This window comes from Felis catus, chromosome D1 (genome assembly GCF_018350175.1).
Source record: "Felis catus isolate Fca126 chromosome D1, F.catus_Fca126_mat1.0, whole genome shotgun sequence".
In the NCBI taxonomy this organism is placed as follows: Eukaryota; Metazoa; Chordata; class Mammalia; order Carnivora; family Felidae; genus Felis; species Felis catus.
Window position 1 is genome coordinate 62642727 of NC_058377.1, and position 22527 is coordinate 62665253.

General features: G+C 37.1%; 1 protein-coding gene and 1 pseudogene across 1 annotated transcript; one reads left to right on the top strand and one right to left on the bottom strand.

Moving 5' to 3' along the window:
• Positions 1 to 5106: 5106 nt before the first annotated feature.
• On the top strand, positions 5107 to 6023 carry LOC101087094 (annotated as a pseudogene).
• Positions 6024 to 20873: 14850 nt separating this feature from the next.
• Positions 20874 to 22153, bottom strand: LOC123380489 (olfactory receptor 56A3-like). Its single transcript, XM_045038852.1, has one exon. It carries the CDS (start codon positions 21941 to 21943, stop codon positions 20996 to 20998), a length of 948 nt encoding a protein of 315 aa, XP_044894787.1. The 5' UTR covers positions 21944 to 22153; the 3' UTR covers positions 20874 to 20995.
• Between the last annotated feature and the right edge of the window lie 374 nt (positions 22154 to 22527).

Consider the following 22527-nt stretch of genomic DNA (forward strand, 5'->3'; position numbering starts at 1 on the left):
AAATATTACTCCACAAACCCTAGAGGTTGTAGCATCCAAACAGTGACCCTTTTGGAGATGGCAGAGCTACTAAAACTCTGGTGAGTTGGCTCCCCATGGTATAATGGAGTTTCTATAATGGTAGAAACTAAGAGCAGAGAAACAAAGGACAGAAGAAGAGATCGTGGAAAGAGTAAGATGACTTAGAAGCATTTATTACAAAGTCCTTGAAAGAAGGAAAAGGGATAAAGGAAATTATTCTCAATGGATGTTTAAAATAGGAGAGAGGGGCGCCTGGGTGGCTCAGTCAGCTGAGCCTCTGACTTTGGCTCAGATCATGATCTCACAGCTCTGAATTTGGGTGCCATGTCAGGCTCTGTGCTGACGGCTCAGAGCCCAGAGCCCGGAGCCTGCTTCAGATTCTGTGTCTCCCTCTCTCTCTGCCCTTCCCCCACTCGTGCCTTGTCTCTGTCTCTCAAAAATAAACATTAAAAAATTTAAAAAAATAAAACAAAATAGGAGACAATGGCACAGAGCATCCCAACTGTTATGAAAACCTAGGATGTGTCCATCTGTTTTACCCTACACCCAACGACTAAGGATAATGTAACTCTTATTTTCTTTATTCTCACCCCACCCTCTCTCTCACACACACTCCAGAGTGGAATTGCCAACCATAATCCTATGTTTTTCATCATCACTTGGTGAACCATAAAATATTGGTACACCACCTCCAGAAAAACAATAAATTAGGATATCTATTGCTAATTCTTGTTTTTATAGTTTTTCCTCTTCATTCTTCCATCCATATATACAATGCAGACGACATGTATCAAACACACTAATTACTCCCAAATGTATATAATCAGCTATGTCCTTTTTCTGAGCTTCAGGCATATATATCTAATTGTCTTTTTGACAAGTCTACTGGATATTTATTTCCTTTGGTAAATATCTAAGAATTAAGGTGCTGAATAATAGTGAAAATGTATTTTTAACTTCATAAGAAACAGGCCAAGTGTTTTCTAAAGTCGTTGTACATTTCACATACTTATTAGCAATGAATGAGAGTTTCTGTTATTTCACATCCTCTTCAACCAAAGATAATGTGAATCGTTTTTACTTTAGCCATTCCAGGAGTGTCAAATGGAATCACTTTGGATATTAATTTTCATTTCCCTGGTAACTAATGATGTTTTATTTGCTATTGAACATTTGTTGTCTTATATTAAACGTTTTCCCTATTAGGTTTTTTTCCTTTTAAAATTGATGTGTTTCTATTCTTATTGTTGATTTTTAATTCTACTTAATTTTATTTCCATAATTATTATTGTCTTGAGTCACTTAATTATTTTTACATGCTTACTGTTTTCCTTGCTAACTTAGAATATAAGTATTACAAAAATAGAACTGTTTCTTTATCATCAGCATATACCATAGCTATTCCTACCTCTAATAACAGCTACAAAGTAAATAAGTATTAAGTAAATAAATACTTGAAACATTTATGTCTCAAAAGCACGTAGAGTACCCAAGGCATCCAGTCTTTCTATTATAATAACTTTGTGTTCTCCTAAGAATTAAAATTTTAGCTGCCTAATTTCATGGACTTCTTATCACAACTTAAGGATACGCAGTAAATTCTTTTAAATTATTTTAATATTGAATTATAATTTAATTGCTTATTTGATGTTTGAAAAAAATGTTTTCAATGTTTATTTATTTTGGAGACAGAGAGAGGGAGACATAGTGCAAGTGGGGGAGGGGCAAAGAGAGAGGGAGGCAAAGAATTTGAGGCAGGCTCCAGGGTCCAGGTTCCAAACTGTCAGCACAGCACAATGTGGGGCTCAAACCCATTAGACATGAGATCATGACCTGAGCAGAAGTCAGATGCTCAACCAACTGAGCCACCCAGGTACACCCAAAACAATATTTTCAATTTTGTTCACTCTACACTTTCCAAACATGTTTATCCCCCACCACCCCTAACCACTCAATTTTGGTATCATTCATTAACAATTGCTACTATTTAAAAGCTTTCCTGCTGCACTGTAGATTTTCATTTCTGAGGCTTTGCTAAACATCACTTAGGTAGAAAGTGAGTGATCCAAATAGAAATGAGTGACAGAGTGACATCAGTAAGACTAATTTCTATGTAGCTTACAAGAAAATGCATGCAAAAACTCCATTCATCACCAAGTGCATGGTCCAAAGCTATAACATGAGGGACATGCTTAGAAACAGCAGGGTGTACTGACAGCCTTCCCAAAAAGGCAAAATTGGTTAGGTATTTATTCAATCTTTAGAACTTTTTATAAACTTAATTTGTACAAAGTCATCAACACTGCAAAGCTTAGAAGGAGTAGTTCTGCCATTCTGTGCCCAATGCTGTGTTGAGCACTGGATATTGGTCATAATAGCTGAGATCATTGTCCGTGAAGCATTAGCATGCTTCAAGCCAATTGAAAAGGACCAACTTGTCTCTCATTTCAAAATTCTAGGCTTACTGAAAGCTGGCTCTTTGTACACAGTCACCATTTTTGCTAGATGAATATTTTCATCAGTGGCAATTCTGATGCTCCCTAATCATTTGTATGAAAATAAGATTTTTAACAATTTCATCTCAGAAAACAACTAAACAAGCCGAATCCATAGAAGCACACCTGCATTAAAGGGAGTGCTTATTTAACCACAGTAAGTATACTCTCAATATCTATGTATGGGCTAATATATGATCTATTGTTCTCTTTCCTGTGTTTATATGATTACATACAAATCATAAATTTATATGATTGCCTAACTGTGGGACATTCTTTTGTTATTTTTGTAGCTAGGCACAATTAAGAAACACTCAAGCCTTGCTTTCCTGAATATTGTTACACCCCATTTACGTGTCTTTAGATATCTCTGTTCTGATCATAGCATTTATTGTATTATTTAACTCTCGTATGACAACATTATTCCCCCTTTCAAATCTTATGCTTTGATAAGAAAAACACCTCTGGAAGGGATTTCTTAAATTTAACTTTGGGTTTATTTCATACTAAAAGTAATAAAATAAGAGCAACTACCAGTGTTTATAGAGGGCAAATAAACACTGGGAAAAGGAAGTGAAATAAACCAATTTGCCTTGGGTAATCATGAATAATCATCCAAATGTTTTAAATCTCAGGTGTGATTAGATTTTATTTCAACACACAAAACAAAGCATTTAAGCCCATAAAAATTAGATCACCTTTTTTTAAGTTTATTTATTTATTTTAAGAAAGAGAGAATGAATGAATGAATGAATGAATGAATGAATGGGAGAGGAGCAGAGACAGAGGGAGAGAGAATCCCAAGCAGGCTTCACAATGGAGCCAGATGTGGGGCTCAAACTCATGAACCATGAGATCATGACTTGAGCCAAAATCAATAGTCAACACCTAACAGACTGAGCCACCCAGGCACCCCAATTAGACCACCTTTGAAATAAACTGATTTTAGGAGTATGTATGTCAATGAGAAGTAAACTCCTTCTTCTGATGTAGCAACCTAAGGAAATCTACTGAGAAACAAATTCACACCTATGGTGGAGGGAAAGTAGGAAAAGTACTATAAGAAGTTTGACGCTGCTGTTATCTTGTGTTCTGCTTATTTAGATGACACTTTGGGACTGAGTCTGACTTCTCTGACTTTCCATTAAACAAATAATTGAACTGCTGGGGGTGAAGAATATCAGCTAAGACATATTCTAAGAGGAGACACAACCATAATTGTCCTGTAATGACATCCACTCCAAGGAAGAACACTCAGACATTGAGGTCAAAGGGGGGATTTGGATGACATGAATGATGTGGGTAGTTGACATCGCCACACTCTCCTTTTACTGAGTAGGCACAATAAAACAGGCTTTTTTAAAACCCCAGTGTTGAATTCTTATTCAGATTTCAGCTTGTAATAGTAGCTTAGAAAGGAAAGGAATATAGCAGATATGCTACACAGAATAATGCCCACACTAAAATATGTCCATGCCTTAGTCCCACAGACAACATTTAACCTGCTGTATTATTTTGTTTGATTTAGTCAATATTATACAACATATTTTAACACAGTTATACAGGCAGGTGCACAAATAGAGAAAATACATGAATCCCCATATAACATATTTGAGATTATTTTTCCTAAAGACGTTTGATTTGTCATCTTTGAGAATGGCTCTTGTCTCTACCTCTTTCTTCTTTAGTTACCTGAGGGGGCTTTGAAGATACAGACATTCATTTACTATTGTGATATTCTCCCCAGTATGACTTTCCAGAGATTAAATATTATGAACATGGGGAAAAAATATGATAGTCTTAATCACAACATGAATCCTATGGTTCCTACAGGCACATGCATAGATTTTTGGTACTTTATAAACTCACTGAAGCCCTAAAACTGAGTTTCAACAATAGTGGGAACTTAACTGATATTCTGCCTATTGAGAATTACTACTTGATTCAAAACGAACTTCATATCTATTTATTTCAGGACTAATGTCAACACCTACTCTCATAAACTAAAGCAAACAAAAATCACTCCCATTATGTTCTCTATCTCACTGAATAGCAGCAATATTTGCTCATTTGCCTAACACAGATTCTGGAAGTTAAACGTGACCTATTGCTTTCTTTCATCCCCCAAATCACATCAAATACTGTTCTCTGTCAATTTACTACATATTCCTTCACCTCTCCATCTCCCTAATCATTTATTTAGATCAGGCTAGCATCATCGTTCACCCTACTTGCATCAAACTCCAATTGCCCCTGCAACCCATTCTCCATTGTAACATTACAGAAGTTCCTCTAAAATGTAAGCACATCATTTTACATCATTCCAATGATGTAATTTTACATCATTCTTAAGACTATTTGCAGAGTATCAAGTTTGGGATGTATCTTGGACAGAAAAACAAGATGTCCAGAATCTGGTGAGTTCTGTATTTGGGAGCTTTTAAAATCATTTATCACTTTTCACTCCAGGGTCTTCTGCTAAGGATTAAGGTGGAGAATTAATTCCATGTCTCTCCATGGCTTGAAAGAATGACATGAATGAGATCGGAGTCCTGACACAATGTGAAAAAACTTACCAGCAACCATGAAGATGGCCTATCATAATACTACTCGATCCCATCCTTCTTCCTTTGTCCTGCTGGGGATTCCAGGCCTGGAAATTTTTCACATCTGGATTGGTTTCCCCTTTTGTATTGTATATCTGATTGCACTCCTGGGGAATGTTATAATCCTCTTTATAATTCAGACTGAGCCTAGTCTCCATGTTTTACTTCCTGGCAATGTTGGCCTTCACTGACTTAAGCCTGTCCTCTGCCACTATTCCCAAGATGCTGGGCATCTTTTGGTTCAATTTCAGGGAAATTCTTTTTGGTGCCTGCCTTGCACAGATGTTTATGATTCATCTGTGCACTGGCCTCAAGTCTGGGATACTGACAGTCATGGCCATAGATCGCTATGTTGCCACCTGCAATCTCCTCTCAAAAACAAGGTGGTGACCATTCTAGGTATAGTCATGATCGTGAGATCTTTAATCTTTGTTATTCCTTTTGTATTCCTCATCTTGTTGTTGTCATTCTGTGGTGCCCATATCATCCCCCACACTTACTGTGAGCACACGGGCATTGACCGTCTTTCCTGTACCAGTATCAGGACCAATAATTTACTTGGTATGATTGCTTTTTCTGTGGGATTCATTGACCTTATTGTAATTGGTTTTTTGTACAGGAAAATACTCTATACAGTCTTTTGTTTACCATTGTGGAATGCCCGATTCAAAGCTCTCAACACCTGTGGCTCCCACATCTGTGTCATGCTCATCTTCTACATCCCAGCATTTTTCCCTTTCTGACCCACCACTTTGGTCATAGCATCCCTGGATATATTCATATATTTCTTGCCAATCTACATATGGTTGTACCACCTGCACTCAACCCTGTTATCTATGGGGTTGGGAAAAAGCAGATTCAGGAGCAAGTCTTAAGAATTCTTAACCCTAAATATGTTTGATCCTCAACTTCCCAAGTCTTGATGAAATATACGATATACATAAATATATATACATGGTTTTTTTTGTGTGTGTATAGTATACGTGTGTGTGTGTGTGTGTGTGTGTGTGTGTGTGTGTGTGTAGTGATTGGATTCAGCTAGAAGGAAAAGCCAAGGCCCAGTGCAGAGCTTATATTCTAAACACTATCAAGTACTATTGTATCATACCTGTGCTTTAACTCCTATGGACTTTCTAAACCAACTTGACAAAATCATCTCCACTGACATCACTAATTATGTTCTTGCCCTCACCACATGTCATGACCACTGTTCCACTATATGGCTATATTGTATGTATGTTATTCAACCTTACTCTTCACAACTGACTAAACTTGCCAAAGGCTGCCATAAGTTGGCATGATTTAATAGGAATATCTCTGTTATTAGATTTCTATAAGATGATTCTGGATTCTGAAATCTAACAGAATTAATCAGTTCACAAAAAGAAGTTCTGTGAAACTTTCTAAAAGAAAACAGCTAGACTTTATCTTATTTTTCCTTCTCTTACCCTATGTTCATCTGTTTTGTTTCTTAAATTCCACATATGAGTGAAATCATATATTTGTCTTTCTCTAATTGACTTATTTCACTAAGCATAATATATTCTAGTTCTGTCCACATTGTTTCAAGTAGCAAGATTTCACTCTTTTTGATCACCAAGTAATATTCCATTGTGTATGTATATATATGTATGGAATATTATACACACACACACACACACACACACACACACACACACCTCTTCTTTATCCATTCATCAGTCAATGGACATTGGGCTCTTCTTAATTTGGCTATTGTTGACAATTCTGCTATAAACTTTGGGGTGCAAGTGCCTCTTTGAATCAGCATTTTTGTATCCTTTGGATAAATACCTAGTAGTGCAATTGCTGGGACATCGAGTAGTTTTATTTTTAATTTTTTTAAAGAATTTTCATGATGTTTTTCAGAGTGGCTGTACCACTTTGCATTCCCACCAACAATGCAAGGGGGTTCCCATTTCTTTGCATCCTTGCCAACATCTCTTGTTGCCTGAGTTGTTCATTTTAGGCATTCTGACAGGTGTGAGGTGGTTATCTCATTGTGGTTTTGGTATGTATTTCTCTGATGATTAGAAAAGTTGAACATCTTTTCATACGTCTGTTAGCCATCTGGATGTCTTCTTTCGAAAAGTATCTGTTCATGTCTTCTGCCCATTTCTTAACTAGATTTTTGTGTTTTGGGTGTTGAGTTAGATAAATTCCACATAGATTTTTAATACTAACCTTTTATCAGATATGTTGTTTGAGAATACCTTCTCCCATTCCGTATGCTGCTTTTAGTTTTGTTGATTGTTTCCATTTTATCTTGATGAAGTCCCAATAGTTCATGTTTGCTTTTGTTTCCCTTGGCCTCAGTGATGTGTCTAGTAAGAAGTTGCTCCAGCTGAGGTCAGAGAGGTTGCTGACTGTTTTATCCTGTAGGATTCTGATGGTTTCCTATCTCACATTTAGGTCTTTGATCCATTTTGAATTTATTTTTGTGTATGGTGTCAGAAAAGGGTAGAGTTTCATTCTTCTACATGTCACCATCCAGTTTTCCCAACACCATTTGTTGGAGAGATTGTCTTTTTTCCATTGGATATCCTTTCCTACTTTGTTGAAGAGGAGTTGACCATATAATTGTAGGTCCATTTCTGGGTTTTCTATTCTGTTCTATTGATCTATGTGTCTGTTTTTTTGTGCCAGTACCATGCTGTTTTGATAACTACAACTTTGTAATACAGCTTGAAATATGGAATCATGATGCCTCCAGTTTTGTTTTTCTTGCTTCTTGATATAGGCATGAATTACAATATACTTCCCTCTTAGGACTGCCTTTGCTGCATCCCAGAGGTTTTGGACTTGCTGTTTGTTTTTTTTTTATTTTCATTTGCTTCCATGTATTTTTTTAATTTCTTCTTTAATTTTCTGGTTAACCCATTAATTCTTTATTAGGATGTTTTTTAACTTCCATATATTTGAGGGCTTTCCAAATTCTTTCTTGTGATTGATGAATTCTCATAGCATCATGATTGGAAAATATGTATGGTATGATCTCAATCATTTTATAATTGTTCAAGGCTGATCTGTGACCCAGTATGTGATCTCTTCTGGAGAATGTTCCATATGTACTTGAGAAGAATGCATACTCTGCTGCCTTAAGATGGAATGTTCTGAATATATCAGTTAAGTCCATCTGGTACAGCATGTCATTCAAAGCCATTATTTGCTTGTTGATTTTCTGCTTAGGTGATTTGTCCCTTGCTATAAGTGGGGTGTTAAAGTCCTCTATTATTATTATATTTTTATCAATGAGTTTCTTTATGTTTCTTATTAATTGATTTATATTATTGATTTCTTCCAAGTTTGGGACATAAATATTCACAATTGTTAGATCTTCTTGATGGATAGATAGATCCCTTAATTCTGATACAATGCCCTTCTTCACTTTTGTTACAGTCTTTGTTTTAAAATCTACGTTCTCTGATACAAGCATGGCTACTCCAGCTTTCTTTTGATGTCCATTAGCATGACAGTACTCTCTCCCCTTACTTTTACTCTGTGGTTGTCTTTACGTTTAAAATGAGTCTCTCGTAGGCAGCATATAGACAGATCTTTTTTTTTAACCATTCTGTTACCCTATGTCTTTTTATTGGAGCATTTAGTCCATTTACAATCAGTGATTATTGGAAGATATGAATTTAGTGCCATTGTGTTGCCTGTGGAGTTGATGTTTCTGGTGATGGTCTCTGTTCCTTTCTAGTTGTTGTTGCTTTGATATTTTTTGTTTGTTTGTTTGTTTGTTTGTTTGTTTTCCCCACTCAGCAATACCCCCTTAAAATTCCTTGCAGGGCTGGTTTAGTGGTCATGAACTCCTTTAGTTAATGTTTGTCTGGGAAACTCTTTATCTCCTTCTATTCTGAATGACAATCTTGCTGGATAAAGAATTCTTAAGAAATAAATAAATAATAAAATAAGGATTATTATTATTATTATTGGCTGCATATTTTTCTGATTCAACACATGGAATGTTCCCTGCCACCCCTTTCTGGCCTGCCATGTTTCTGTGGATAGATCTGCTGCTATGATCTGTCTTCCCTTGTAGGTTAAGGACTTCTTTTCCCTTGCTGCTTTCAGGATTCTTTTCTTGTCTGTGTATTTTATGAATTTGACTATGATATGCCTTGGTGATGGTTGGCTTTCATTGAATTTAATGGGAGTTATCTGTGCTTCCTGGATTTTGATGTCTGTGTCCTTCCTCAGATTAGGGAAGTTTTTAGCTATAATGTGTTTTAATAAACCTTCTGTCCCTCTTTCTCTGTTTTCATCTTCTGGGACTCCTATGATGTGACTATTAGTACATTTTAATAAGTCACTGAGTTTCCTAAGTCTGCCTTCTCATTCCATGACCTTTATTTTCCCTCTTTTTTCCAGCTACATTATTTTCCATAATTTTATGTTCTGTATCACTAATTCACTTCTTTGCTTCATCCATCTTCATTTTTATGGCCTCCATTTGGGATTGCATCTCAGCTACAGCATGTTTAATTTTGGCCTGACTAGATATTAGTTCTTTTATTTCTGCAGTAAGGGATTCTCTAGTGTATTCTATGCTTTTTTCAAGCCTACCTAATATCCTTAATATTGTTTAAAATTCTAATTTAGACTTATATATCTTACTTATATCTGCATTGATTAACTCTCTGGTCATCATTTCTTCCAGTTCTTTCTTTTGGGGTGAATTCCTCCTTCTTGTCATTTTGGAGAGAAAGGGAAAAAAGCAAAATAAAAAAAAAATAAAATTTTTTTAATTGAAGAAAAATTTAAAAAATAAAAGAAAATACATAGCTAGATCTTAGCTCTGTTTTATTTTGCTTCTTACAAGAAGCTTGATAGAAAAAAAGGTAGAAAGAAAGAAAAGAAAAAGAAGAAAAAATTAAAATTTAAAAAATATATAAAAATAAAAAATAATTAAAAAATTTTTTAAATAAAAAATAAATAAAATTTTAAAAATTGCTCTTTTTGTATCAAACAAAACAAAGACAAAAATAAAAACAAATGCCAAATGACACAAGATCCTTTTTCTTCTAGAGCTGAAGCTCTACAACACTCTATGATCAGTAGACTTGGTGTAGGGAAAGGGTTTGTGCTGGTCTTCTGGGGGACATGCATGTTCTGATTCTTAGATGCAATTGCCCTAGTGGAGATGTGCCTGCAGGGTGCAGGGGGGTGGGACCTGGTGTAGCAGCTCCGTTCTCCATTGATTGGTGTTGCTGTTTAGCTCACTGAGGTGGATCAAGCTGGAGGGTACAGGGAGAAAATGGCTTAAGGGGATGCATGCTGCCCCTCTTCAGTAAGCTATCACAGATGCTCAGTGATGAGCCCATGTCCCTGGTTTCTGTCAGATCCCCACTTCACCTCATCTGTGTCTGAGCTGTCTGCCTACCAAATGGCACAGTACTTCTGTGTTTTATCTCAGGTATGACTATGTTTCAAAACCCCACACTTCAGAGGCCCGCACAGCACAGAACTGCACTCGTCATCTAGGAGAGGGTCTCTCTGCATTGTATCCAGTGACAGCTTGTCACAGAAGACAGCCACATGACCACACAGATGGCCAGTTTACAGTAAATTGCAACACACAACTGGGGCAAGGGATTGCTGCCTTCAAGCAGCATCTTTTTTCCTAAAATGGTGAGTGGCACATCTCGATAGTGCCCACAGGGTCCTGTGTCCATGGAGAGGCTGCATCACTAATCCTGAAAGCACTCCAAGCAGGGGAACTGCTTCTCTCTGTTTGACCCTAGGGATCCTCAGGCTGCCTACTGCAGGGCTCAGGTCTACTCTCCCACTGCTCAGTTTCCCAGGTGCAAACCTGATAATTTTGCAGGCCTCCAAAACTTCAGAATCTGTGTTGCGCTGCTTATAGAAAACTGGAGGTACACTAACCCTCTCCTTTTTCCCTGTCAAAGGTTTTGGGGAGTAGTTTTCTTGTGCAGTCCCCTGAGTGTGTTTTCACTTTTTTTTTTCCCCCAGTGCTTTTTCTCTCTCTCCTCCTCATGTGCTACTCCCACCTCAGTCAGGGTTCCTTTGCCTGGGGAGTGCTCCCAGCTCTTTTCTCTCACAAATTCTACACAGTTCCTACCTTCCGTGGGTCATTTTTATGATTTGTAGATGTACAGCCTTGTTCTCTAAGCCTTCTGATCAATTTCTTGGGTGTTCAGAATGATTTGATAATTATCTAGCTGTATTTGAGGGAGGAGGCAAGCTTACGGTTGCCCTATTCCTCTGCCACCTTACCTCCAAAAAATTTCAGTAACATCTAAAATTAATATTATTCTCTTAAGTCTAACCTCTTATGTTTCGTAGGTGCTCCCTAGTGATTTACATACCTCAATACCTATAGAGGTAACAATTGAATCCAATGAGACCTCACTAATATCTCAAATATCTTTACAGCATACATGCAGGGATCTTATGTAACATAACTTGCTTCTAGTATCATTATGAAAGCTATGTCCACCAGGATAAATCAGGACAAGACTGTGGTAGCAGACAGATACAAGTGATAATTCAAAGAACTGGAAAGATATTGCCATAACTTTTATCCATCATTATTTGCAAACTGTTTCTCAAATTTTTAATCCCCCAATACTTTTGGTCCTGCCCAAACCAGGAATCTAGCATGCTTCCACAGCCAGAGGGCACTCCCCGGCAGAGTCCCAGGTGTCTGCAGAACAGTGTTGGTGTGTAATGGAAGTGCAGGGCACCGACCATGTCTGCATTAGTTTACCACTGTGCTGGTCAGATATTCCCATTCCCTATGCAAGTTAGCTCTGTCCTGCCACTGGTTCTTCTAGATAATGCCTGTTACAATTTCTAAAGAGGGATTTAAGATATTCCTGCTACTGCAGTTGGTCCAGAAACTATAAATCATGCACTTCATCTCCCTCCTTTACCAGCCATTCTAGATATCTCTCACATACAATCAAAGTTTCTAGAAGTAATGACTTCTAGCTGCCTGGCTGTCCATTGCCCCCTCTTCTCTGACACATGCTCTGAGGTGGGCATTAATGTGAACTGTGAAGATCTGCATGCTTTGTGCCAAATCCCATTAGGGTATTCATATACTTTTTGCCTCTGATTTTCAAATCTTACTAATCCTCTCTTTATACCAAGTCGGTGACCAGATGTACTGCTCAGAGCACTGTCTCCATCTTTGTAGTTAACCCATGATTGAGGCTGCAATGAGATAACAGTCCATTTCTACCTTGCACATCATGAGCTAACTCACTCATTCATACACCCAAGCTTCTTCCTCCCCTTTTATCTAATCAAAGGGAGCTTTCTTGAAGCCACAGGTGTTAGGAGAGGGAAGGACATTCATGTAAATTAGATAAGCCAAATAAGCTCTGAGACAAAAGCTAGCGTAATTTGTGCCCTCTGTAGTTGCTCTAGGCAACTCCAAAAATACTATTCTCTTAATAGAATGGATTGCTGCTCTGCCTGTACAAGTTGATTATTTCTTGCCTCAGACAGTTGGAGCTGTGTTTTGAATTGTGACTAGCTCTCTGAAGAAGTCTTTGCTGCAAACTTTATGGGTTTATCCTGGGACCCTTATATTATGACTTGTCAGAGTCCACATAGATTCTTTATCTACCATTAATACCATTGTATCTCCCAAACACAACTGTATCTGCAAAATCCTATGGTCTGAGAAGTGGGGCTGCTTGAACTTAAGCCTAAATGTGCTGCAGAGTTCTGTCTTGCTCTTGGCCCCAGTAAAAATTGTGAGCCTTCAAAAAAAAATTGTTAACCTTCAATGTCACCTGTTGAACAGATCATGGATCATATCAGAATTCTCAATGGTGTTACATGTTGTCTCCAATATCCAAAAAGGCTTCTTTCTTAGTGATAAGAGGTGAAAGATACAATAGTTTGTTCCTATAGATGACGGTGATGTCTGAGCATGCTCCTAACCAATGGAAATGTAAAAACATCCTGACTAAGGCAACCTCCTGAATCTTTTTGGCATTTCTCTTCTACCCTGTCATGTGCATGTGTCTTATCAGATAATCTAGGGTTCTTGACATTTTCTGTGTAACCAAACTGATTAATATGATGTTGTCCATATAGTGGATCAGTGAGATTGGAGTATCAAAATGCTCCAGGTTCTATAGAGTGATGGAAGGGATAAATGAACAGAAGCAAGATCCATCTATATTCTGCGTACAAGATCCATTTTAGACCTAAAGACACATGCAGATTGAAAGTAAAGGGATGGAAAACATTTATCATGCAAATGGAAGTGAAAAGAAAGCCAGGGAGCAATACTTATATCAGACAAAATACACTTTAAAACAATGATTGTAACAAAAGACAAAGAAGAACACTATATAATCATAAAGGGAACAATCCAACAATTACAACAATTACAATTACGTATATTTATGGCTCCAAGATGGGGGCAATCAAATACAAAAAGCAGATATTAACAAACATAAAGGAGGTAATCCATACTTCCATAAAGGAAGTAATCCTACTTGCATAAAGGATGCAATCCTTTGTGATGCAGCAAAAGCTGTTCTAAGAGGGAAGTTTATAGCAATACAGGCCTACCTTAGGAAGCAAGAAAAATGTCAAATGAACAACCTAACCTTACACTTAAAAGTGCTAGAAAAAGAACAAACAAAATACACAACCAGTAGAGGGAAGGAAATAATAAAGATCAGAAGAGAAACAAACAAAAGAGAAACCAAAAATAAAACAATATAATAAATCAATGAAACCAGGAGCTGGTTCTATGAAAAGATCAACAAAATTGATAAAACTTTAGTTAAATTCATCAGACAAAAGAGAGATAGGAGTAGGGAGGAATGGAAAGAGGGAGAGAGAACACAAAATCAGAAATGAAAGAGGAGATATAACCAGCATCACAGAAATATAAAGGATTATAAGAGAATATTATGAACAACTATATGCCAACAAATTGTACAACATGAAAGAAATAGATGAATTCCTATAAAATATCCAAAAGCTGAATTAGGAAGAAACAAAAAATTTGAATAGACCGATTCTCAGCAATGAAATTAAATCAGTAATAAAAAATTACCAACAAACAAAAGTCCAGGATCAAATGCCTTCAGAGGTGAATTCTCCCAAACATTTAAAGAGTTACTGCCTATTCTCCTCAAATTTTTCCAAAAAAAAAAGAAGATGAAGAAAAGCTTCCAAGTGTATTCTACGAGGCCAGCATTACCCTGATACCAAAACCAGAAAAAGACACTACAAAAAGAAGAACAACAACAACAACAACAATAACAACAACAACAACAACAACTACAGGCCAATATCTGTGATGAACATAGACACAAATATCCTCAACAAACTACTAGTAAACAGAATCCAACAATAAATTTAAAAAATCATTCACCATAATCAACTGACATTTATTACTGGGATGCAAGAGTGGTATGGTATTTGTAAGGCAATCAATGTGATGAATCACATCAATAAGAGAAAGGAGAAAGAAGATATGATTATTTCAACAGATGTAGAAAAAGCATTTGACAAAGTATGACATCCATTCATGAAAAAAACCCAACACAGTAGGTATAGAGGGAACATACTTCTAGATGATAAAGTCCATAAATGAAAAATCCACAGTTAACATCATAAAAAAATGGTGAAAAATTAAGAACTTTTTTCCTAAGATCAGGAACAAGACAAGGGTGTCCACTCTTGCCACTTTTTGCTCAACATGATTATACAAGTCCTAGCCACAGCAGTCAGACCAGAAAAAAAAATAAAAGGCATCCAAATTGGGAAGGAAGAAGTAAAACATTCACTATTTGCACATGGCATGATAATATCAAAATAACACCAGCATTCTTCACAGAACTACAACAAACAATCCTAAAATTTGTATGGAACCACAAAAGACTAAATAGCTAAATAGCTAAATAGCTAAATAGCTAAAGTAATGTTGAAAAAGAAAACCAAAGCTGGAGGCATCACAATTCTGTACTTTAAGCTGTATAACACAGCTGTAGCAATCAAGACAGTATGGTATTGGAAAAAAAGAAAAAAAACAGACACAGAGATTAATGGAATAGAGTAGAGACCCAGAAATTGACCCACAAATATAGGGCCAGCTAATCTTTGACAAAGCAGGAAAACTGGACACTGACATGCAGAAGAATGAAACTGGACCATTTTCTTACATCATACACAAAAATAAATTCACCTAAAGGTGAGACAAGAAACCACCAAAATCCCACAGGAGAAAACAGGCAGCAATCTCTTTGACTTTGGCTGTAGCAATTTCTTATTGACATGTCTCCAGAGGCAAGGGAAACAAAACCAAAATGAACTATTGGGACCTCATCAAGATAAAAAGCTTCTGCACAGTGAAGGAAACAATCAACAAAAATAAATGACAACTGACGGAACGGGAGAAGACATTTGCAAATGGCATATCTGATAAAGAGTTAGTATCCAAAATCTGTAAAGAATTTACCAAATTCAATACCCAAGAAAGAAATAATCCAATGACAAAATGGGCAGAAGACATGAATAGACATTTTTCCAAAGAAGATATCCAGATGGCTAATAGACCCATGAAAACATACTCAACATCACTCATTATCAAGGAACTACAAATCAAAACCACAATAAGTTACCTCACACCCGTCAGAATGGCTGAAATGAGGGGCGCCTGGGTGGCGCAGTCGGTTAAGCGTCCGACTTCAGCCAGGTCACGATCTCGCGGTCTGTGAGTTCGAGCCCCGCGTCAGGCTCTGGGCTGATGGCTCAGAGCCTGGAGCCTGCTTCCGATTCTGTGTCTCCTTCTCTCTCTGCCCTTCCCCCATTCATGCTCTGTCTCTCTCTGTCTCAAAAATAAATAAATGTTAAAAAAAAATTAAAAAAAAAAAAAATAAAATAAAATAAAAAGAATGGCTGAAATGAACAAAACAAGAAACAATAAGTTTAGTGGGAGCGTGAAGAAAAGGAACCCTTTTGCACTGTTGATGGGAATGCAAACTAGGGTAGCCACTCTGGAAATCAGCATAGAGGCTCATTAAAAATTAAAATAGACCTAAGACCCAGCAATTGCACTACTAGGTATTTATCCAAAAGATACAAAAATACTGATTCGAAGGGGCACATGCACCCCAATGTTTATAGCAGCAATATCAACTATAGCCCAAGTGTCCATTGAATGATGAATGGATAAGGAAGATGTAACTACACACACACACACACACACACACACACACACACACACACACACACACTGGAATACTACTCAGTGATGAAAAAGAACGATATCTTGCCATTTGCAACAATGGCAATGGATGGAACTAGAGGGTATTATGCTGAGCTACATAAGTCAGTCAGAGAAAGACAGATATCATATGATTCACTCATATGTGGACTTTGAGAAACAAAACATATAACAGAGGGGAAGGGAAGGAAAATAAGATAAAAATAGAGAGGAAAGTAAACCATAAGAGACTCTTTTTTTTGTTTAAGTTTATTTATTTTGAGAGACAGAGAGCAAGCTGGAGAGGAGCAGAGAGTGAGAGAGAGAATCTCAAGCAGGCTCTGTGCTGTCAACACAGAACCTGACTCGGGGCTTGATCCCACAAATCAGGAGATCATACTTGAACCAAAATCAAGAGTTGGATGCTCAACCAACTGAGCCACCCAGGTGCCCCTAGAGACTCTAAAATACTAGGAACAAACTTGAGGGTTGCTGGAGGGGTGGTGGGTGGGGGAATGTCTAAATAAGTGAAGGGAATTAAGGAGGGCACTTTTTGGGATGAGCACTGGGTGTCATTTGTAAGAGATGAATCACTAGGTTCTACTCCTGAAGCCAAGACTACACTGTATGGTAACTAACTTGAATTTAAATCAAAAAAATAAAAAGAAAACCCAAAAGACTCTACCAAAAAATTACTAAAACTGATAAATGAATTCAGTAAATTAAAGGATAAAAATCAATTTATGTATGGAAATCATTGCATTTCCATATACTAATAATGAAGTAGCAGAAAGAGAAATTAAGAAAACAATCTAATTTATAATTGCACCCAAAATAATAATATAGCTAATAATAAACAAGGAGGTAAAAGACCTGTACTTTGAAAATGATAAAACATTTATGAAAGAAGTTAAAGATGACACAAACAAATGGAAAAATATTCCATGCTCATGGATTGGGAAAACAAATATTGTTAAAATGTTCATTCTACCCAAAGTAATCTACAGATTTAAAGCAATTCCTGTCAAAATACCAATAACATTTTTTTTTCAGAACTAGAACAAATAAACCTAAAATTTGTATGGAACCACAAAAGACCCCAAATACACAAAGCAATCTTAAAAATGAGAACAAAACTGGAAGTATCAGAATCCTAGATATACAGATATACTACAAAACTGTAATAAACAAAACAGCATGGCACTGGCACAAAAATAGACATAGATCCATAAAAGAAAATAAAGATCCCAAAAATAAACCCACAACTACATGGTCCATTAATCTATGATAAAGGAGGCAAGTATATGCAAAGGGAAAAAGACAGTCACTTCAACAAATAGTGTTGGGAAAACTGAACAACTACATCCAAAAGAGTGAGACTGGATCACTTTCTTACACCATAGACATAAATAAACTCAAAATAGATTAAAGACCTAAATGTGACACCTGAAATCATAAAAATCCTAGAAGAGAGCACAAGCAATAATTTGTCGACATCAGCAGTAGTAAAATTTTTCTATATATGTCTTCTAAAGCACAAGAAACAAAAGCAAAAATAAACTCTGGAGACTACATCAAAATAAAAAGCTTTTGCATAGCAAAGGAAATAATGAACATAACTAACAGACAACCTACTGAACGGAGGAAGATATTTGGAAATGAAATACCTGAGAAGGGGCTAATATCCAAAATATATAAAGAACTTATACAATTCAACACCACAAAAAAAAATTAATCCAATTAAAAGATGGGAAGAAGGCTTTAACAGACATTTCACCAAAAAAGATATAAAAATGGCCAAGAAGCAATTGAAAAGTTGGTCAACATCACTGATCATCAGGAAAATGCAAAACAAAACCACAATGAGATATCAACTAACACTTGTCACAATGGCTAAAATCCAGAACACAAGAAAGAAGTTTTGGTGAGGATATGGAGAAAAATGAATTATCTTGTATTGTTGGTAGGAATGCAAACTGTGCAGGCACTGTGAAAAAAAAGTATGGAGTTTTCTCAAAAAATTAAAAATAGAATTACCATATGACCAAGTAATTCCACCACTGGGTATTTACCCAAAGAATATGAAAACACTAATCTGAAAATATATGAGCGCCAGTATGTTTATGCAGCATTATTTACCATAACCAAATTATGGAATCACCCCAAGTGTCCATTGATAGAAGAATGACCAAGGAAGATGTGGTATACATATAGGATGGAATATTTTCAATCATAAAGAAGAATGAGATCTTGCCTTTTACAAAAACATGGATGGATCTACAAAGTATAATACTAAGTGAAGTAAGTCAGTCAGAGAAAGCCAAATACCAAATGATTTTACTCAAATGTGGAGTTTAAGAAACAAAACAAATAAACAAAAAAAAAAGGAATGGACAAAATTAGACTCTTAAATATTGAAGACAGACTGGTGGTTACCAGAGGGGAGGTGAGTGCGAAATGGGTGAAATAAGTGAAAGGAATTAAAAGCACACATAGCATAATGATCGCTGAGTAATGTATAGAATTGTTGAATCACTATATTGTACACCTGAAACTAATATACCTCTGCATGTTAATTAAACTGGAATTTAAAAATAAATGAATACAAATAAAAACAAAATAAATTCATTTAAAAATATTTTTTTAAAAACCATTTAAAACAATGTTCTAGGTTCTTGTGGTCTATATAGTGACAAAAAGCAAAACGGTTAATGTAGCCTAGAGAAAGTCCTTGACTGTATACTGCTGCCTACACCAGTTCAATAGAAACTGCTCTTGGCATATTTTCTGGGTGGGAATTAACTGAGAAGAACACATCAGCCAGAATAATATCTGCATAGTAAATTGCCAGAGACTTTGTCAGCTTTAGTGCAGATGCCATATTTGACACAACAATTGTACTGAAACTATTACTTGGTAAAATTTACTTTTGTCCACCTTTATCTGCTGTGAACTCTGGTTTATGCAGGGACAATCCTAGTGAATTTAAATGGATATGTGTTTGTGGACCGCCACTCTATACCTTTTCAAGTCTCTGTACTATTACAGCACAGGATGCAGTTTGGGTTCTGACTCACTAAATTGATCATAATAAGGGGAGTTGTTCTTTTTGGTTCAGGGGCAATACAGGATGCACTGATGAGTAAGTTATTGCTGTGCACAACTGGGGCTCAGTCCCATTGGGAATTCATGAGAGATATTAAAAAACAATATTCTATTTTTGTGTTTTAATATCTAACAAAATTCCCAGAACACAAAGTGTGCCTAGAAACTCTCCAATTAATATGATACAATGTTCAGATAATATGTTTTAAACATTTTAAACTATTATTATGGGATCATGTATTATAATCCTTATATTCTTCAGTCATTAACAGAGCTATGTTTGCACACCATAAAGTATGACACCCTAGATCCAAAAGATAAATGTCCAAAGCACAAACACAACGGGGAGGAGAATTTAGAAGCCCCTTAAATCTAATCAGATTCATTGCTAATCACTGCACAATGAGAAACCCATGCAAAATCCCAATCCTCTTGCAATGCACATTTCTTTTTTTTTTCAATATATGAAATTTATTGTCAAATTGGTTTCCATACAACACCCAGTGCTCATCCCAAAAGGTGCCCTCCTCAATACCCATCACCCACCCTCGCCTCCCTCCCACCCCCCATCAACCCTCAGTTTGTTCTCAGTTTTTAACAGTCTCTTATGCTTTGGCTCTCTCCCACTCTAACCTCTTTTTTTTCCTTCCCCTCCCCCATGGGTTCCTGTTAAGTTTCTCAGGATCCACATAAGAGTGAAAGCATATGGTATCTGTCTTTCTCTGTATGGCTTATTTCACGTAGCATCACACTCTCCAATTCCATCCACGTTGCTACAAAAGGCCATATTTCGTTCTTTCTCATTGCCATGTAGTACTCCATTGTGTATATAAACCACAATTTCTTTATCCATTCATCAGTTGATGGACATTTAGGCTCTTTCCATAATTTGGCTATTGTTGAGAGTGCTGCTATAAACATTGGGGTACAAGTGCCCCTATGCATCAGTACTCCTATATCCCTTGGGTAAATTCCTAGCAGTGCTACTACTGGGTCATAGGGTAGGTCTATTTTTAATTTTCTGAGGAACCTCCACACTGCTTTCCAGAGTGGCTGCACCAATTTGGCAATGCACATTTCAAAAGACCGCCCAATTTCAGACCAAATTATAGACCACAAGCAACTTTTCATCATTCAGGACTGAAATTTCACCCCTGTGTCTTTGTCTCCAAAATGCTCCCTTCAATAAAAATAAGAATAAAAATACATTGCATATTACACAACTACCCCAAAATATCCAGAGTTGTATAGTCAAGAACACAAAGACATGGCATATTAATAGCTGTATATTCAAGAATAAAATTCTCACTAAACTACCTGTCCAAGAAATTCCAGTATGTTGTCAAAATAGGATAATGTGCATGGTGGAAAGGCAAAGGGATCAAGGATATTGTTAAAGTAAAAGTGAGAGAAAGGGAAACATACAATGAAACTTAAGTTTTATTAAAGAAGACACAATATCCAATAGCTATGAATTCCAGCCCACTCACCCATTATTGATTCAAAACTCATCCTATATTAGGAATGCAGAGATCTTGTCCTTATTAGCACACTTTCTTCAGTAATCTCTGGATTCCTTGCTTGATCTCCTGGGTTCGCACTCCATACACAACGGGGTTGAGGGCTGAGAAGATGATATGGTGGAGGACGTTGAGCAGGACTGGAACATCAGGCGAGACCTTCTTCTTCACCACATGAGTGAGCACGAAGACCAGAAGGATGGTGCTGAAGAAGAGGATAAGGATGAAGTGGGAGCCACATGTGCTCAGGGCCTTGGCCACAGCACCCTCTGCCTTGAGTCTCAGCACAGCTCGCAATATGAGGGTGTAGGAGAGGAAGATGAGGATGAGGTCAGATCCTAGCAGTGTCCAGCCTGCAACAAACTGGTAGATGCGACTAATGGTGACATCATTACAAGAGAGCCTGGAGACAAACATATTGGCACAGACGCAATTGTCAATGACATTTGTCCCACAATAATGGAGTTGGGATGATAGAATGGGGATAGGCATTGTAACAATACTATTCCTGGCCAAAATAAAAATGGCAGCCTTGACTACAAATTGGTCAGTGATGATGGATGGGTACCTCAGTGGGTGGCAGATGGCCACATAGCGGTCATAGGCCATGACCATGAATGTACAGGATTCCATAGCAAAGAACCAATTCATGATGTACATCTGGAGGAAGCAGGCATAGAAACTGATGGACTTGAGGTCAAACCCGAAGATGGCCAGGACCTTGGGGATGACAGTGAGGCAGACAACAATGTCCAGCAGGGAAAGGATACTGAGCAGGTAGTACATGGGCTCATGCAGAGAGACCTCTAGCCAGATGGTAATCAGGAGAACACTATTGGCCCCCATGGCCAGAAGGAAGAGAAGGCTGAGGGGCAGGGACAACCAGAACTTCCAGCTGGGGGACCTGACAAAACAATTCAGGAGGAAGTCTGAAACCTCAGAGGAGATGGTGCCATTTTGGTATATTGTCATATTTTGTCATATATATTTCTGCACCTTTCAGTGATCTGTAAAATTAGGATAAAAATTAGATACTGACTTAAGACACATAAATTTAGAACAATTTGCTTTAGTTAGGTGAAAATCGTGAGTCCTAGCTGGTCATCCAGAGTCATGTGAATTCATCTGTTTATCCTTTGTGCCATGCTCCAGAGCCACTCCTATCACTAAACAGTATAGAAGACTGAGGTAATACGGTTTGTTTTTACATGTTTGATTTGTTCAAGGTTTATTTTTAAGAGAATTGTAATATGTTTGCAGAAACCAAAGAGGAGAAAATTACTTAGAAAACTATTTTTTGAAAGTTTTTTCCCCAGTTTGTCAATTCAACTGTAACCATTTACACAGATAAGGAAACAGAACCTGGCACAAATAGGGACACAGATAAATGTCCCTGGGTCTCATGTCACCCCCATTCTGAGTTTTCAGCTATAGTTTGTTTTAATTACAGATTTAAAAGATGATGCCCTGGGGTGCCTGGGTGGCTCAGTTAGTTAAGCGTCCAGCTATTAATTTCTGCTCAGGCCATGATCTCACAGTTCTGTGTTGACAGCATG

What these genes read in the sequence shown, in the direction of transcription:
- LOC123380489 (XM_045038852.1), bottom strand. Translation starts at nt 21,943, where the DNA reads ATGACAATATACCAAAATGGCACCATCTCCTCTGAGGTTTCAGACTTC.